General features: G+C 40.6%; 1 protein-coding gene across 6 annotated transcripts in view; it reads right to left on the reverse strand.

The window, feature by feature from the left end:
• Positions 1 to 19,671, reverse strand: part of LOC124115806 (transient receptor potential cation channel subfamily M member 3-like) — a 291,914-nt gene that overhangs the window by 65,278 nt on the left and 206,965 nt on the right. For all 6 annotated transcript variants that reach the window (XM_046476937.2, XM_046476936.2, XM_046476935.2 and 3 more), the window contains 5 exons: positions 17,356 to 17,572; positions 11,968 to 12,092; positions 9,222 to 9,393; positions 5,035 to 5,218; positions 3,604 to 3,727 (listed from right to left, as the gene is read on the reverse strand). In XM_046476937.2, coding sequence (XP_046332893.2) covers positions 3,604 to 3,727; positions 5,035 to 5,218; positions 9,222 to 9,393; positions 11,968 to 12,092; positions 17,356 to 17,572 — 822 coding nt within the window. The remainder of the gene's footprint in view (positions 1 to 3,603; positions 3,728 to 5,034; positions 5,219 to 9,221; positions 9,394 to 11,967; positions 12,093 to 17,355; positions 17,573 to 19,671) is intronic.

A 19,671-nucleotide genomic window follows, 5' to 3' on the forward strand; every position in this document is an offset into this window, starting at 1 on the left:
TTTTACAAACGAGTGTCAGAATTCTTATATTTCCCGAGCGAGTTTTGTAAAATCAGTATGACACACACGCAAGTGTAATAATTTCTTTTTTACCCTTTATTTCTTCATATCATTCTTACATCACTATACAATTTGAGCAATGTCAACATTGCCGTCCGGATGACGTAGACAATACACTGGTGCATGTGAAGTGATATTTGCACCAAGGCACATACGATTTTTATGACCTCGGTTATTTCTAACCTTATTGGTAATAAAGTTAGGAACAACTTCAAAAGTCTCCATTCAAACCATCACACAGTTCTGGAAAAAAAACTGACTTTAAATTGCTGAAGAAGATTTCCAGACAACTCACTATGGCGTCACAGGCTAGGTGAGGTAAGAAGAGCTTAACATATATTTTTTCTGTTTTAGGTCAGTACAACTTTCTGGTAATCCCACTAATCATGTATTTACTGATATTCATAAACTGATGACCACAGCTGTTCCTGTGCAGTAATGAGAAGCTCTTCATGCATCCTGGCATGTGTTCAGTTAGTGACAGCTTGACAGAAACCTTCATGATATTTTCCCTAGGCAGAATGTTTGAACAGTGGCAGTGAAATAAAATACTTCTCTGGATTCAATTTATCTGAACCCCATTCTGACAAACATATTGGTCAAATATAGTCCTGATCATTTGCTCAAACTTCATGGCCCCACTTACTTCTTGATACTGGCTGGCATAGCCACTTGATACTGGCATAGCCACCTGATCCTGGCATAGCCACTTGATACTGGCATAGCCACCTGATCCTGGCATAGCCACTTGATACTGGCTGGCGTAGCCACTTGATACTGGCTGGCATAGCCACTTGATACTGGCATAGCCACTTGATACTGGCATAGCCACTTGATACTGGCTGGCATAGACACTTGATACTGGCATTGCCACTTGATACTGGCATAGCCACCTGATATTGGCTAGCCTTTTACTACTGATATAGCCAACTGATACTGGCTGGCATAGCCATTTGACAGTGAAATAGCCACCTACTACTGATATAGCCATTTGATACTGATATAGCCACTTGATACTGTCATAACCACTTGATATTGTCATAGCAACTTGATACTGTCATAGCCACTTAATGCTGGTATAGCCACTTGATACTGACAAAGCCACTTGATTCTCAGATATAGCAACTTGATTCTCAGATACAGCCACTTGATACTGGCATAGCCACTTGATATTGGCATTGCCACTTGATACTGTTATAGCCACTTGATATTGGCACTGCCACATAATACTAGCATTGCCACTTGATACTGGCATAGCCACTTGAAATTGGCATAGCCACTTGATACTGGCATAACCACTTGATACTGGCATAGCCACTTGATACTAGCATTGCTACTTGATACTGGCATAGCCACTTGATACTGGCATAGCCACTGGATGCTGGCATAGTCACTTAAAACTGATATCACCACTTAATACTGATATAGCCATTTGATACTGAAATGGCCACTTGCTACTGATATAGCCACCTGATTCTCAGATATAGCCACTTGATACTGGCATAGCCACTGGATGCTGGCATAGTCACTTAAAACTGATATCACCACTTAATACTGATATAGCCATTTGATACTGAAATGGCCACTTGCTACTGATATAGCCACCTGATTCTCAGATATAGCCACTTGATACTGGCATAGCCACTTGATACTCGGGTATAGTCATGTGATACTGACATAGGCACTTGATACTGGTATAGCCACTTGATATTGATATAGCCACTTGATACTGGTATAGCCACTTGATACTGATATAGTCACTTGATACTTGCATAGCCACTTAATACTGATATAGCTACTTGAGGTTGTCATAGCCCCTGAATGCTGACATAGCCACTTGATACTGATATCGCCACTTGATACTGGTATAGCCACTTGATACTGATATAGCCACTTGATACTGATATAACCACTTGATACTGATATAGCTACTTGATACTGATATAGCCACTTGATACTGATATAACCACTAAATGCTTGCATAGCCACTTGATATTGGCATAGTCACTTGATACTTATATAGCCACTTGATACTGATGTGATGTGAGGTGAGGTGAGGTGAGGTGAAATGGGGTTTAACATCGCTTCCAGATACTGATATAGGCACTTGATTCTCAAGTATAGTCATGTGATCCTGGCATAGCCACTTGATATTGGCATAGCCACTTGATACTGATATAGCTACTTGATGTTGTCATAGCCCCTGAATGCTGGCATAGCCACTTGATACTGATATAGCCACTTGATACTGATATAACCACTTAATGCTGGCATAGCCACAATTGATATTGGCATAGCCACTTGCTACTGATATATACTGATATAGCCACTTGATACTGATATAGCTACTTGAGACTGGCATAGCCACATGATACTGATATAACCACTTAATGCTTGCATAGTCACTTGATACTTATATAGCCACTTGATACTGATGTGAGGTGAGGTGAGGTGAGGTGAGGTGAGGTGAGGTGAAATGGGGTTTAACATCGCTTCCAGATACTGATATAGGCACTTGATTCTCAAGTATAGTCATGTGATCCTGGCATAGACACTTGATATTGGCATAGCCACTTGATACTGGTAAAGCCACAAGATACTGACATAGCCACCTGAGACTGACATAGCCATTTAATACTAATATAGCCACTTGATACTTGATACTAATATTGCCACTTGATTCTCAGATAAAGCCACTTGATTCTCAGACACAGCCACTTGATACTGATATCGCCACTTAATACTGATATAGCCATTTGATACTGAAATAGCCACTTGATTCTCAGATATAGCCACTTGATACTAATATAGCCACTTAATACTGATATAGCCACTTGATACTGGCAAAGCCACATGATACTGATATAATCACTTAATGCTGGCATAGCAACTTGATATTGGCATAGTCACTTGATACTGATATAGCCACTTGATACTGATATAGCCACTTAATGCTGGCATAGTCACTTTATATTGGCATAGCCACTTGATACTGGTATAGCCACTTGATACTGATATAGTCACTTGATACTGATACAGCCACTTGATACTGATATAGCCACTTGATACTGATCTAGCCACTTGATACTGATATAGCCACTTAGTACTGATATAGCCACTTGATACTGATATAGCCACTTGGTACTGCCATAGCGACTTGATGCTGGCATAGCCACTTTATACTGGCATATCGACTTGCCACTGATATAGCTACTTGATGCTGATGTAGCCACTTGATGCTGAGGTATAGTCATGTGATACTGACATAGCCACTAGATACTGACATAGCCACTAAATACTGGCATAACCACTTGATAATCAGGTACAGCCATGTTGTACTGAGAAGGTCCTTTGCATGTTATATCAGCATGCTCTATTTAAAGAACCTTCTCTTCCTTTGTTGAAAATGCAAAAGAAAGGAAGAAGTTTCCAGGCAGCTTTTGTTCCCTATTTACAGTGCCTGAAATCCCTAACTAATAATTGTTTCCGATTTATTCATTTCATGATCTCGTGTCTCCAACATGAGATTTAATGCGCGCATACCAGTTCCTTCTTCTTGACACACAGCATGAGTTCGATGAAGAGTTTCTCTGCCTGCTCCTGGGTGTACTGAAAGGTCTTCTGTATCGTCATGATTAGCTGATCACGTAGACTCTCTGGCATTGTGCTGCAACATATGTACAGTCGTCAGCAAACAATCACATTGTTGGATTATATAAATGAGTTAAGACAGGGTTAATAAAAAGCTGAAAAGCAAATATATTTTCAGTCATTAAGTTAAAATACAAAAAAACACATTCTACCATGACATCAAAGAATTCTGACGGTTAAAAAGAAGTATCCCTTTTCAAACTGAAACCTCTTTGAAATGAGGCCCTTATCTCTCCAAACTGCAGATGAAAACATCGACCGACAGCCTACACATCAACACATATAACAATGGTTGCCAATAATCCATTAGAATATTGTACATAATCGATATGAACAACAGCTTATCAAACATGATGAAATCAGAAATCAATTTTTCGAATCATCATCTGCAGACAAAAACGGCAGTGATCGCCATACTTCAGGGTGTGTTCCTTTGGCAATGGTTGTGCCAGGAGGCACAGTTCCACCAGTACATCATCAGGTTAAAGTTTAACATAACTATTGATCAAGATTGTCCTCCCTCTTCCTGCAATTTGTACCTGTCACTGTGAGCAACTATTTTGGCAGCCATTGACAGTGATGAGTATTTCAAGTTTACCCAATCCTAAGTGCGGGGTGAAGAAATTCGTAATATGTATTACTGTTGGGGAATTGTGTTTTGAACTGTTATTTTGAGCTAGTCAAGACGTATTTTAATTTAGAACTTTAGCATTATTTTACAATTCTATTTACATCTGACACCTTTTCGAAATTTTGTAGCCATGAGTAATTACATGTTCCAAGGGAACACCATTAATAAAGCACTCTTGCTGTCATGGTAGAATGGAGATTAACCTACATGTGTTTTGAAATTTTATAAAGAGCTTGGTTCCAAATAAGAGATATCTACTCTACAGTAGGACTACATTAAGTTTCAAAACACAGTAGGTTTATCTCCTTATTGAGATTCAAAAAGGTTTTTGCCTTTAATACACAATAATTACCATTCAAAATGAATAAGTACAAGAAATATGTCAAAGCATCAAAAGTGTCACTTTGAAAACTCATAAATGATAAGTAAAGATTTTCATTTTCATTTTGGTCTATGTGCTTTGGTGCTATGTGGATGAATACCATCAACGACAAGGCAAGGCCACCATCCAGTCTATCAATAAGGAGCTACTTTTAGCACGACTAAAAGGCATCCCTGATGCAATATATTTGTCATAAATGTCACACAATCATTAAAGGTATATTAGGTTTCTTTTCTTCTGAATTGTAGAAGGCTCATGAAATATCTAGGTGATGCTCTCTGAGAATTGCTGCAACTGATGCTGTTCTCACCCATCATCAATGGTGTACTTGTGTGTGAAGGCCAGGAGATCGGCGGCCCGCCCACTCCCATCACACACCACCACGGGGACTGGGGGGGTGTCGGTCACATACTCCAGGACAGAGCGGATGGTGTTGGCTCCACCCTCCAGCACCACACAGATCACCGGCACACCACGCCCTTTCACACCACTGGCTGCAAGCAAATACACACTATTAAATGTGATGCGTTCATGATTGCCATCTGGTTATTCCTAGGAGGAAGAGAGAATTAGCTGGTGAGGGAAAATAGTTTTGTCAACTGCTTTTCCAGTACATGTACCACTTTAAAATGTGTGGGAGGAAATTGAGAACATCGTGAGGCTCAATGAGGGGAAGGTTTTACAAGATCAGCTTCAGTTTGGCATACTAAGGGTGACACATAGGGGGTGTGCAGGCTTTGGTTTGAGAGGGGTGTGTGGGTGTGGGTGTGGGTGTGGGTGTGGGTGTGGGTGTGGGTGTGGGTGTGGGGTTGTGTGGGGTTGTGTGGGTGTGGGTGTGGGTGTGGGTGTGGGTGTGGGTTTGAGAGGGGTGTGGGTGTGTGTGGGAGTAGGGGTGGGGACGTGGATGTCTGGGTGTGAGAGTAAGTGTGAGTATGAGCGTGGGTTGTGGATTATAGATTGTGGGTTGTGAGTTGCGAGTTGTGGGTTGAGAGTTGTTGATTGTGGTGGGTTGTGATTTGTGGGTTGTGGATTGTGAGTTGTGAGTTGCGGGTTGTGGGTTGTGGGTTGTTGGTTGTGGTGGGTTGTGAGTTGGGGTTGTGAGTTATGGATTGTGAGTTGTGGGTTGTGAGTTGTGGGTTGTGGTGGGTTGTGAGTTGCGGGTTGTGGGTTGTTGGTTGTGGTGGGTTGTGAGTTGGGGTTGTGAGTTGTGGATTGTGAGTTGTGGGTTGTGGGTTGTTGATTGTGGTGGGTTGTGAGTTGTGGGTTGTGGATTGTGAGTTGTGAGTTGCGGGTTGTGGGTTGTGGGTTGTTGGTTGTGGTGGGTTGTGAGCTGGGGTTGTGAGTTGTGGATTGTGAGTTGTGGGTTGTGAGTTGTGGGTTGTTGGTTGTGGTGGGTTGTGAGTTGTGGGTTGTGAGTTGCGGGTTGTGGGTTGTTGGTTGTGGTGGGTTGTGAGTTGTGGGTTGTGAGTTGTGGGTTGTTGGTTGTGGTGGGTTGTGAGTTGTGGGTTGTGAGTTGCGGGTTGTGGATTGTGAGTTGTGGGTTGTGGGTTGTTGGTTGTGGTGGGTTGTGAGTTGTGGGTTGTGAGTTGCGGGTTGTTGGTTGTGGGTTGTTGGTTGTGGTGGGTTGTGAGTTGGGGTTGTGAGTTGTGGATTGTGAGTTGTGGGTTGTGAGTTGTGGGTTGTTGGTTGTGGTGGGTTGTGAGTTGTGGGTTGTGAGTTGCGGGTTGTGGGTTGTGGGTTGTTGGTTGTGGTGGGTTGTCAGTTGTGGGTTGTGAGTTGTGGTGGGTTGTGGGTTGTGATTTGTGGGTTGTGAGTTGTGGGTTGTGGGTTGTGAGCCGTGGGTTGTGGGTTGTGGGTTGTGGGTTGTGGGCTGTGTTTGTGTATGATTTTATGACGAAACCCCAAAAGGACAAATTAAAATCACTCCTAGGTAAATACAATATTAATGGTCTTTTGAAGGTATTGTATTGATCAATACTAAAGTTAAAAAGGTGCATACATTAAATGCTGAACATAGTTAATTTTTTATATTTTACTTAGATTTTGAACATAAAATAAAAAGGTCAAGAAAAAAAAGAAGAAGAGTAAGTGAGTTGGGTTTAACGCCGCTTTTAACAGTATTCCAGATATATAGCGGTGTATCAGCTTAACGTGGGAGGAAAGCCCGAAGTGATGCAGGTCTCAGAAAGAAGAAATAAATCAGGTAATAACAAATAAATGGTGTTCTTGTTTTACAAATATTTTTTATTACAGCTGTATGAACAATCCCATCAGGACCAGTGGTAATATCATGGAGTCAGAGTTCAGCTTAATGGCTCCAGTGGTTCTCAAGTGCTGCTAACAGGTTTTCTATGTTACCAAGGCAATATAGGGAGATTATAGGATTCTTGGAATCAAGGCAGGGCAAACAATCTCAAGGTACATCATGTTGTACAAAAATTGAACAAATAGTGAAGAAAAGCAAATTTTACAATTAACTTTGGATTATTAAATGTAGGTTCAAACTGAATGTCAAATAAGGCCACAGCAAATGCCAGTTGAACTTTTGAAGTTAAATAACCAGGTTTCAAATAAACAGGAGAAAGTGTCATAATACAGTCCTGAAGGACAATGCAGCATGTATCTGGCTGATGGCTGAACAAATCTCAAAAAGGATCAAGGTCAAGCGAAACTTGACTTTCCCATTACCTACAATAAAATATTTTGGCCACTAAAATTTCATGACTCTAAAAACCCCAAACAACCATGATGTTATCTAAAGCCAGCAAAACTAAAACAACTCAATTGGTTCTGTCTAGACTAAATCTCCCATGAATAAAACTGTCAATATCATAAAAACAATAATCAATAGCAATAACAAACTTTTCAATTTAATCAGAACATGGACGCCCTGAATGAAGCACCTGTACCTTGAAGTTTTTACAGTTATGTCGACACAATATTTGAATGATTGTACTGAATTCACAGAGCACTACCATGAGAAAACATACAACTTTGTAGAGAACAGCTTCTGGTTTATTGCATTTAGCGACATTTCGATGTAGATTCTTACACCGTTGATAATTGGACAAAGCCAGATGTACAGTAAGAATAACAAATAGCACCCAGGTAATTAACACTACAAGTCAAGCACCAGTGTAACCTGCCTAGTTGTACATGGTACTGTATTCATGGAGCAGGCTATGGTAATCTAATACCCCGTGTATGTAGCACCTGGAGAGGTTGCCACAACGTCAGTGTTTGTAGGATACTAGTGAGTACACCATGTTATTGGATAACCCCAGCAGCATGGTAACTGGGGTAAGCACAGTGTATTTCATGATCTATGCTATGTAATGTGTAACTGATGCCCCTCTCTGCACATCCCACATCCAGGGAGTAGTTGGTATTAGATGCACAGTACATGCAGGACCAAGGGGAACAGTTTAGACGGAATGAAGCATCACTCGGTCCATATACAATAGTTCTTGTTTCCTACATGTGAAACACAGAGAATTAATGTCAAGATGTAACATGGATTGAATCAATAGATTCTAATGGTTTGGTCAGTGCATAAGGTGGACCTGGATTAGGATGTAAGTGCAACCACTGAGTTAGATTTGTACACAGGTACACAAATCCAAGGCTCTGTAGCTCACCAATTATAATAACAATAACGATAATAATAATAATAATAATAATAATTGAGCACTGAGTTCAAGGTAGGCTGCTCACAAATGTTTTACATTATGATACCCCAGTTAATGGATCAGTGTGCACTCGAGTCTCCCAAGCTGCCTGGGGAGTATACAACCCAAGCTCCATGTGAGGCACCAGAAGGTTAACATTCACCATCTCATCCTACCAGGTACCCACTCACTGCTGGGTGAGCAGGGGCATATTTGAACAAAGTCACCTGCCTAGGGAGACACCACATGCATCACCTGTGCTTCAGAGAGGGCAGGACCGAGCCCTAGAAACTCTCGGGAGTGAAGCTGGTGAACATGGTCACCCATCCAACTACTCTCTGTGACCAGCAGGACCACGCACCACCACACTGTCCTACAGCTGCTAACAGAGGATGTCAACTCTAGTTATCATTTACAAATTCTCCTCACCTAGCTACAATGTGAACCCACTCCTGCAATGACCCCGACTTGCGTCAGCAAGATGGGTTCAAGGGTGGTTTGAACAGTATTTCATTTATATCATGGCATGTCAGATTAATTAATTAATGTGAGGAAAACCCAAACTCATGCAGGTCTTCGCTGTTTACCACTTTGGTCAAACAAACATGGATATGGTACTGAAAATCCTGAATTATGGGATTGAGAACCCGCGATCAAAGGATTTGGGCATGTCCGTCCTCTGCAAGAAATGGCTGCAGGTTTGTTACAATCCAGACTGCATGAAACTCCCCTCTGATGAAAAACTCATCTAGCCCAAATCAAGTACTCAGCACGTTATGAAATTATCACTTTGTTTAAGATGTAATAACATAAATCACAAGCTGCTTACTTATGCATATTTTTTGCTGGGCAATGTATTTCTCCAACTTCTTCCTGAAGAGAATCTCGCCCCCATACTTCCCCATGGTTCCATTGTCTACCAGGAGGAAGTAGGAATGATTGCTGTTAAGGACGGCTGAATTGGTTTTGGGTGAAGATACACAATGATATGGGACCACAATCTGAAATGAGAAGTCGAAATGTTGTCATCATTATTTTGTCTAAATGACATACCTTGGGGTAAAGGATGTGTTCTTTTTTTATCCTAAAAAAAGGTTTATATATATGTTAATGATATCAAGATCTGATATCTCCTCACAGAAATACATAATTTGGTAAGACAAGGATGCTATTGACTGGTATTTTTTTAAAACTTAATCATTTTTGACAAACGACAGTGAGTATGATGAAGTATGCATGAGTAAATAGAGACAATGGCTGTTGACGTCATCATGCCTTATATATCAAACATTATCCAAAATGGTGCCATTGAAAAATAACAAGTCCCCAAAATCGAAAAATGCATAACTTATCCACGGAAGTTGATATAACAGATGTGTCTTTGATTGGTTAGACTACATAAACAATTGTGGACTGTTTGCACTTGGTGGTGATCAATTAGTTCAATTTGACTGAATTCTAATTCAATCTAAATATATTTACCTAATTGAAATATAAAATCCCTAAACCACAATTTATCAAGCAGAGAAAATTGACAAATACTTCTCCTTGAAGGTAGGAATTAATTCACATTAAAGCGGAATCTGTGCTGTAAATCTTCTGCAACAGGAGATTTTAGACATAAGGATAAGCATCGGCCGGAACAATATGCACCGTGTATTTTTGCTGTCTGCTTTTCTCAGACTCAAAGTGATCAATAGCACAATAAAGTCAAGGAAAAGGCAAGGCAACATTGATTTTATTGCGCCAAAATATAATTCTACTGACTCTGAAGTATCAAGAAGGTGGAAAGTCTCAAACCTTTGATCTCACAACTTGGAAAAAGATTGGCTTCTCAAAGTATGATTGATAATGGTATAGGCATTCTTGTTTTTCAAAAGATTTCTCAAAAGAATAATTCCTCCAGTCAAGCTGTAATTGATAGAGGATGATTTTTTAGAAAAATTAATATTTCAGGGAAACCCATTGGAGTCATCAATGTAGAGTTCCAGCACATTGTCACATACAGAATACTACTTTTGAAACTAGACAACACTTGATCTGGTAAAAGCAGTAATGTTGATGATGATGCTACAAACAAAAAGTTAACCTTTTTAATTTGTCAGATTTGTTTGGGTATTGGAAACAACAGCTCCAGTTTCACGGATCATTGTGAGAATAAAAACATCCATGTAAATACGAGGGCTGGATGAAAAGTTCTGAGCCTAACTATGAAGGATGGTGAGTACACACTTAACAGTTTTCATGAATTAAGTTGAATAATTTCCATGCTTACAACTGCATTTGAATCAAATAAACAACCAGGTAGACATAAACATAAGGTTGCGTTTTTCAATAATAAGCTGCCCTGATGCATGTGGAGACCTGTAAGAGATGATGCTCTTTTTCATGCCACTGTTAAGCAGTTGGCAGCAGAGTTCAAGAGGGGGAACGACAGCCTTGAAGACGATCCGAGATCAGGAAGACCCCTTCAACTGCAGCCACTAAGGAAAATGTTAATAAAATACATGACATGATTGTGGATGATCACGAGTCACCACACGTCACATAGCCAATACAGTAGGCATTTCTCATAAAAGTGTTGACAAAGGATTCAGGATGCTGGTTCCAAGGCTTCTAATGACTGATTAGAAACCCTCCAGCTTCTGCATCTCTTGTGAGCACTTACGCCATTTTGAAGCAGACATAGCTGCAAAGTGATAAAAGTCAAAGCAGTGGAAACGTCCCCTCCGAAGAAGAAGGCAAAGTCTGTTCCCTCATCTGGCAAGGAAATAGCTCAAGGTTTCCTGGGATTCCCAAGGAATCCTTCTGGAGGACTACCTCCTAAAAGGTCAGACCATTAAAAGATACTTGAGAATCTGCTAAGGCAACTGTCTGAGAAGGTAAGGTATGCCGTGGAAAACTCACTAAAGGTTCAAGCAGGACAATGCACCAGTGCAAGTTTATCACCATGGCTGCACTGCATTGCTGAGGCTTTGAACTCATTGAACACTGTCTGCATTCTCCAGCTTTGGCACTGTCACATTTCTACCTCTGACTAAACTTTAAGAAAGAACTGTTTGCCAAGCATTATGCAAATGATGATGATGTCATTTCTGCTGTGGAGTACTTTTTGCACCACCAGGAGAAAGCTTTCTACAATAGTGGGATCCAGGCACTCCAGCATTGTGCAGAAGTGCAGAAGTGCAGAAGTGGATCTTGGGGGAGATTATGTTGAAAAGTAAATAGCAACCAGTTCAATGAAAAAGGTCCATCACAGTTAGGCTCAGAACTTTTCAGCAACCCTTTGTATCTTATCATGTGAAATTACAAATACTAATGGCCACTGATGGAATGAAAGATACACATGATGAAACAAGGTGACACATGACAACACAGGATGACTTACGATGACATCATGACACATGGTGAGACACAGCGAAACATAACAAGTTGACACATGGTCACATATGACCACACAAGGTGACTCTTAACACAGGATGATTGAAGATCACACTTTGGAACACAAGACGATGCATGGTTTCAAAATGGCTTAATCACAAACTAATCCCAGTGTTGCAGAACTGCCAACTCACGTCCCTCCCTATGAGGTCCTCTCTGTTCTCGACAATCCCCCAAGGGGCAATCCCAATGGCCACCACTTTGTTCCTGGCCTTAGTTGTGCGGTCACTGATGGCATCTCCGACATGTCGTGTCACACCTGCAACACGCAGTGACAAACTGAACACATATCGTGACGCTCAATCACCATCACAAACAATTCACAACAGAAAACAATCTCTGATTTAAGTAAGGTTGTCATTTTTATTGAAAATTTGTGGGCTTTTTTTCAGTTTTAGAAATCAGTGACTGTCAACAACATGTAATTTCACAATGACATTTAGAGGAAGAGAAGGGAAGAATTTGACATTCAAACCATGAATAGGAAACTCCTGCTGATTGTATTGATAGCAATATTTCAGCTATTTAATCGAATCTGGGCCTGTCGACTATCGGTGAATGTGATGAGCAGCAATCCACATCATCAGGCACAATGACTGGACTCAACCTGGTCACACTGTGATCACAAAAATCTCACTGTAGTCGGCATTTACCACAAGCATGGACTACTGGGGACCTATACTGAGTGAGTGAGTGAGTACGGTTTTAAGCCATTTTTAGCAATATTTCAGCAATATCACAGCAGGGGACAACAGAAACGGGCTTCACACTTTGTACCCATGAGGGGAATCGAACCCTGGTCTTCGGCATCATGAGCGAATACTTTGACCATTAGGCCACCAAATCGCCCTTCTACTACTTTGGAATTCAATGGTTTTTCATATACATTGGACAGTTTCAAAAATATAAAAAAACAAACCACCAGCATAAATGGTAGAGATGATGTTACCTGTCTGCAGAGTTGAAGCCATCTTGTTTTCATGCAAGCATGCTAAAGATGGTGTCATAGTAAACACAACACAGGATATTCAAGAAGCAAAGTCCGCATGACAACTGATTGCACAGTTTCTTCCGAGATCTAGATTATTTGATTTTGTAAATAAGTACAAGAGACGTCATAGGCTTTAATTTGCTTAGGCCACTGAAGTTGAAAGAAAATTACAGTTGTAAAGATAACCACAGTTGAAGCAACATGCAGTGACGAGAATCAGGGACCTTTAGAAGACGAAATGAAATGAAATAACATTGTAACGGAACTGTGATCAATAGTCCTGTGTAGTACTCCATTGACAAATGTGCCTTTTTTCCAACACCATACAGTGTACATATACCAGAACAGCTGGCAAACCCATTGCAATAATCAACATAAAAGCATCATCAAGGCCAAAATGAGAATATTTGATAAAGCATTCATGGTTTCCTTTAAAGTCAAACATAAACTGTTTATATCCTACATATATATTGGCTGTTCCTCTGACATCTACATTGCAAAATAGGACTAAAAACCCACTCATATGCCTGACTGTTGAAGTCATCTTGGACTTATAATTTCTATCTTGGAGGTTAGAGGTAAAGGATTTGAACTAGTCAAATAATTCCATATTGCAGTATTCATGTAAAACTAGTGTCATGGCCCTGTAGCTCACCTACATTGATCCCAACAATTTAAACAAAGTAAGCTGTCATCATTGGAAGGAAAATGTATGCCAAATTTCAATTTTCTTGGTCAAGCAGTTTCAGAAGAAAATTAATAAAATCTAAATACTTTTTACAATTATATAGTTATCCTGCATTACTCCGTAATGCATCTACTGCTTACCTTATGACAGCAACAGAGCTGTGCGATGGTCCTATGCTGAAGAAGAAAAGTTGTTCTCAAAAAGTCTACCATCTCAAAACAACCTCGCACAGCTGCCAAGTGAGTGAGTGAGTGTATGGTTTTACGCTGCTTTTAGCAATATTCCAGCAATATCACGGTGGGGGACACCAGAAATGAGCTTCACACATGTCGGGAATCAAACCCGGATCTTCGGTGTTACAAGCGAATGCTTTAACCACTAGGCGACCTGACCGCCCCTAGCTGCCAAGTGAAAAACAGAAGTGACGTCACGAATCGTCAACAGCGCCGATCGGTATTACTTGCTCAATCCTGTCTATGGAAAGAAAATGAAAGTTGCATGGAAGTTCAGGTAAAAATCAGTAAGAACAAATCAGCATGCGCTAACGGGCGTGTCAAAACACAAAGTCGGGTAAGACTGGCTCCGGACAGGAGGAATTCATTATTTGCTTAGGGGGTTGGTCACCTGCTGAGCAATAACCATAGAACCCAAACTTCGAATGCCGTGAGGATTGTTCGCTCTCAGAGGATCAAGGTTACTGATCTCGTATGCCTGAAGGATGACTGTGCGTAACCATAGAGATATGATGCTGCAAAAGCCTTTGGTAGTGGACGTCTGGGATACGGGAACAGAACAAACAACTGTTTCCGTGTAACATGCCTAGACATGGAGCATCGGATAAAAATTCTTATTCACTCACAGGGCACAATAAGAGTTTTTCCTTATATTCAACCCCCATAATGATAGAGATTGTTGAAATGGTGAAAGACCAGTCGGGTTGTCCTGTAGCTCACTCTTAGCTATAAAATCCCATCATAACCCAAGGTGAACTACTCCCTGCGTACCACGATTGGAACGGAAACGGATAATAACGAGTGCATGTAACTCGCTAACCCTTCCTGCTGTGGCTCGAGCCAAGAGAAAAATTGTCTTCTTGGTGAGGTTGAAAAAGGGTGGAGGGGCTCGAACGGAGATGCGCACAAACCCTGAAGTACCACATTCAAATCCCAAGCAGGGGACGAAATTTGGCCTTCTGATTCTCAAACCTGAATGAGCGTAGGAGGGCCAAGCGAGCAGATGAAATCTGCCTGATGTTGGGTGTGGCCATTAGCTTTGAGGGTGGATAAGTAGGTTTACTTTGGCAGTGGTAGTGGTAGTGGATTGTTTTCAGCGAGATGTACAAACCACCCCCTCGCTACCACCAGGACGTGACCAAGATCAGAGCGAGGTCCTTGGTTGCCTTTATTTGTTTTTCACCCTGGGAAGTTGTACAGGAGGTGGAATAGCATACACTTTTAACCCTTCCCAGTGGATGCTAAATGGTGGTTCTGATGCATGGCAAAGAGGTCAATATAATGGTTTGACCGAACCACTGATGCACCAGTTGAAAAGCCTCTGGGTGGAGCCTCCACTTCGTGTGAACCACCCTGTCTGGTCTGGATAATGCATCTCCCAGAATGTTCCAACATCCGGGGATAAGCTGGACTATATATTGTAGATGGCGTAGACAGTATTGCAGAAGTCAGTATCCACATATCCACAAGCTGGTACCCAGAATAAACATAGCATCTATGTAAGGTGCTGTAGGCTGTGCGTACATGGGTGAGGCTGCGTGTACATTGGAGATGCAGGCGGGAAAATGGGAGGCACATTAACGAGCTGGCCTTGAGGAGATGCAACTATCATAGATACTCCCAGCAAAGCATTCATCATCGCTGCAATCGGAGTACACCATTAGGTCGAGGTGTCTGAAGGCGTTGACAGGTTAGAAGTGTGCGCCAGCGCTTGCCTGGTAGTAGCGCCGTAATGTGCATGCAAGGGTCATAGCTGGAACCGTCACAGTGGAGGCCAGTGAGGCCTGAAAGTTAGAGACAGGTAAAGAACTTAGTCCAGTGCCTTGGTGCGTGGCGGTGGCAATGAATGTTGATTGTCTCGAGAACAGTACGTAACATTCAACCCGAAGTAGAGGGTTGTGTGGTGATAATGTAGGGATTGATGGCATGAAAATTGCTGTGAGTCCGACATCCTTCTAGCGTGATGACTTTTTACCACGACAGTTAATGCAACGCACAAGCATAAATTACGCATGAAAATTGAAGTTGTATTGTAAAAGCAGACTTGCAACATGATAAATAAACCAAGGTTTAAATCGGAAAAACAGAGTTTATTTTGTTAAATAACAAGCGTATTAACTCATTGGAAGGCCACTAGCAGCTAAAAGTATTTATAATATATATACAATACAATACCTAGCCAGGAATTGAAAACTGTAATGACTGCCTTGAATCTCTAAGAAATGTAACGTGGAAGCAAAGTGCAAACCACAAATCTGAGGACCAAAGGAAGACAACATGTCTGTCTGGTGACAAGCAGAAATGTGAAGATACGTGACGTCACTTCCATTGATCACGTGGCAGCTGTGCGAGGTTGGTCTTCAGACAGTAGACTTGTTGAGAACAACTTTTCTTCTTCAGCCTAGGACCATCCCATATCTCTGTTTCTGTCATAAGGTAAGCAGTAAATGCATTAAGGAGTAATGCAGGATAAGTAAAAAATTATTGTTATTAATCCTAGACTGCATTTTCAAATTTAAGCGAAGGTAAAGGTCCAATGAAGGTCAATATTAATTGTTGGAACATTTAAGGATATTATATTATACTTCACATCTTAAAAAACAGACATAGTGAAGGTCCTTAATAGATGTTTCAATATGGCAGCTATTGAACGAATCTATGTGTTATCATTGGAGGAAACAAATTTCAGATTCATTAGTTTACTGGTTTCTGGGGAGACGATGTTTACGGATGTGGATGCCAGACAAGACCACTTGACCTTCAGTCAGGTGAGCCCAAAAAAATCATAAAAAACTTGAGGAAACATCTACATTTTCAAATCTACAATCATGAGAAAATGTTTCATAGCAACCTATTGGCATGCTAACATTATGTGAATACATATTTCTAACAAAATGCTAAAACAATTCTACACTATACAACCCTAAATCTCCCAGCGTATGTGAAACCATGAAGAGCATTCCACTGCGCTATAATAGCTAACATAATTAAATAAAACTGAGTGAAGACCAATACAAAGCTGGAAGCTAGATATGTACCAGGGGAAACAGGATCTAGGGTAGGTACTGATCAGTGAAACAGGATCCTCCGTCACGACTGTGACTTACTGCTACAAAGTGAGAATTACATACCTGGGAGCACAGCTGAACCAATGTCTATTACAGGAAAGTATTAACAAGCATTCAGTATAACTGATGAACACGGCATGTGTGGGAAAAGAAGTTGCTTCAGGTTTTTCAGTGTTATGCTGTCCAAAGTCATAGAAATATATTGCAGTTTAGGTTCTGCACATTTTGCAAAAGCAATTTTGACATTGAACAGATTGTTATTGACAATACAGGATCTATGTCATATTCCCATGTGACAGAAAAATGTTGCCTACCCTAGATAACTGAAAGAAAATTTCAAAAATAAATAACATGATCCCCTTAAGCAAAGTTAATTATTCAGCAATAAAGTAAAAATCAGCTGCCTAAGTTTGGCAAAGCAAGTTTTGTAAAAGTCGTGCACATAAGGAAAGTTGATAGCTTCACTTAATTCATCCCAAAAATTAAAAGAGGATAATCAGTTTGCAGAGGTGACACAAACATCAGGATCTTCCTGTAGTTACCTGTATTTGTTCCACCTGTGACTATCCATGCTCCGGTTGTCTTTGCAGCCTTGAGGAGGCCCTTGCGGAACACTCGCTTCAGCTTGGGTTGGAGGTCAAAGTTGAGGATGCCACCATGTACAGTGATGAGCAACTTGGGTAAGTCAAGGCCCCAATGTTTTTGCAGGAGATGGAGAACCTGCTCAGGGCGTGTGTCAAAGCTGCTCAATCTGACATACTGCAAATTAACATTAAAGAGATGTAAAATTGGGCTTTGAAATCTTCATTGAAACACAATGTTGTCAGTTCCAGGCTGTCATTCTGAATCTGATATGTATCAAGTAAACACTCCTAATATAAGCAGCCAGATGGATAGGCAGTTTTGAGCACCTGACGTACCAGAACTCTTGCAACAGCAAAATTCATCCTGGAATAGTGGCAGGATTCTGACTTACATGAGAAGATGACTGATGATACAGCAGGAATGTAGTGTGTATGGTGTAGGACTAGACACAAGTGGCCATTGTAAAACTGAATAGTGCTTTGTCTTTTGGGAGGACTACAGACACAAGCGGCCTTTTTAACACTTAATAATGATTTGTCTTTTGGAAGGACTACTGACACAAGCGGCCATTATAACACGGAATAATGATTTGTCTTTTGGGAGGACTACGGACACAAACGGCCAATATAACACTGGATAATGATTTGTCTTTTCGAAGTACTACAAACACAAGCGGCCATTTTAACACTGAATAAATGATTTGACTTTTGGAAGGACTACTGATACAAACGGCCATTTTAACACTGAATAAAGATTTGTCTTTTGGAAGGACTACTGACACAAGCGGCCATTATAGTACTTAATAATGATTTGTCTTTTGGGATGACTACAGACAAACAAGCGGCCATTTCAACACTGAATAATGATTTGTCTTTTGGAAGTACTACAGACGCAAGCAGCCATTTTAACACTGAATAATGATTTGTCTTTTGGAAGTACTACAGACGCAAGCAGCCATTTTAACACTGAATAATGATTTGTCTTTTGGAAGTACTACAGACGCAAGCAGCAATTTTAACACTGAATGTTTGTCTTTTGATAGGACTACTGACACAAGTGGCCATTTTAATACTGAATGTTTGTCTTTTGGAAGGACTACAGACACAAGCAGCCATTTGAACACTGAATAATGATTTGTCTCTTGGAAGGACTACAAACACAAGCTGCCTCAGTCCAGTCAGACCACCTCAGGGGTCGGGTCCTCAGGTCCTTGTTTCGCATATTGACCTCATCAAGAGTAATTACTTGTATATTAATTACAGTTGGACAGTTACCAACATGTGCTTACACTTCTGCTTGTGTGGAGTCATGCGAGTCATTCTTGTTGACTGAGGATTGTCAGTTATCACCACAGATTAAACCTCCAAGGGGATTTGTTATTGAGGAGGAAGAACTTGTTTGGACTTTCATATATGATTAGGTGTTCACTTGGAAGTAACATAGAGTTTTCATCTAGTATAGAAAGAATACGTTCTGGTAGCCGTGTCCAAATGACATTATTCACTTTATGTAATTACCTTACTTACCCACACACTCCCAGGATGCCTGTTGGGTTCAGTACGGAATGTATAATTATTCTTGACTCATACAAACATTCCATAAAGTTGTTAATGCAATCAAGTGACAAAGATGACCTGCTTCTTAAATTTCTGAACTTTTTTCTTAAACCAAAACCAACCGTCAATTGTATCTAAGTGAATTCTTTCTCAACTATCCCTGTGGTGTAAATCTACATACACATAGATCAAAAACAATTTCCCAGGACAGTCTTCCTAATTCCATTTCCTTAATCTAACTGCCTGTTTCAAAGTAGCTAAACAATTTCTAGGAAACACTCATAATGACAGCACAAAGGGGCAATCTCAATTTGCACTAGTTGTCTGTACAATAGTCTCGCTCTCTATTCCCTTAGGGTGTTAAGAATACCAATCAGCATTCAACTATCCCCTCGCAACAACTATGCCTACACATCATGCATTCCTCTTGCATAAATCTTTTCTGTCCAGCATCAGTTTATCCACAAATTTAATTAGTATGTTATTGCTCTAATATGAGATCATGCTGAAATGTTTGCATTAGCCTACACTGCCATCGGAAGCAGTACAGATTACCTACTGTTCCAAGGTTTCAATTTTGACAGTAGTTGTAGAACATATGTCCACATAGACCCTTTGCTTTGCCACAGTCATACACATTAAGTTCAATTCATAATCCAATAAGCTGTGTTTGTCTCTGATGTGTTTGAGTTTCCCTTATAAAATAGCCAATTGCTT

Source organism: Haliotis rufescens, unplaced genomic scaffold (assembly GCF_023055435.1).
Source record: "Haliotis rufescens isolate VD_foot unplaced genomic scaffold, xgHalRufe1.0.p SCAF_1, whole genome shotgun sequence".
Taxonomy (NCBI): Eukaryota; Metazoa; Mollusca; class Gastropoda; order Lepetellida; family Haliotidae; genus Haliotis; species Haliotis rufescens.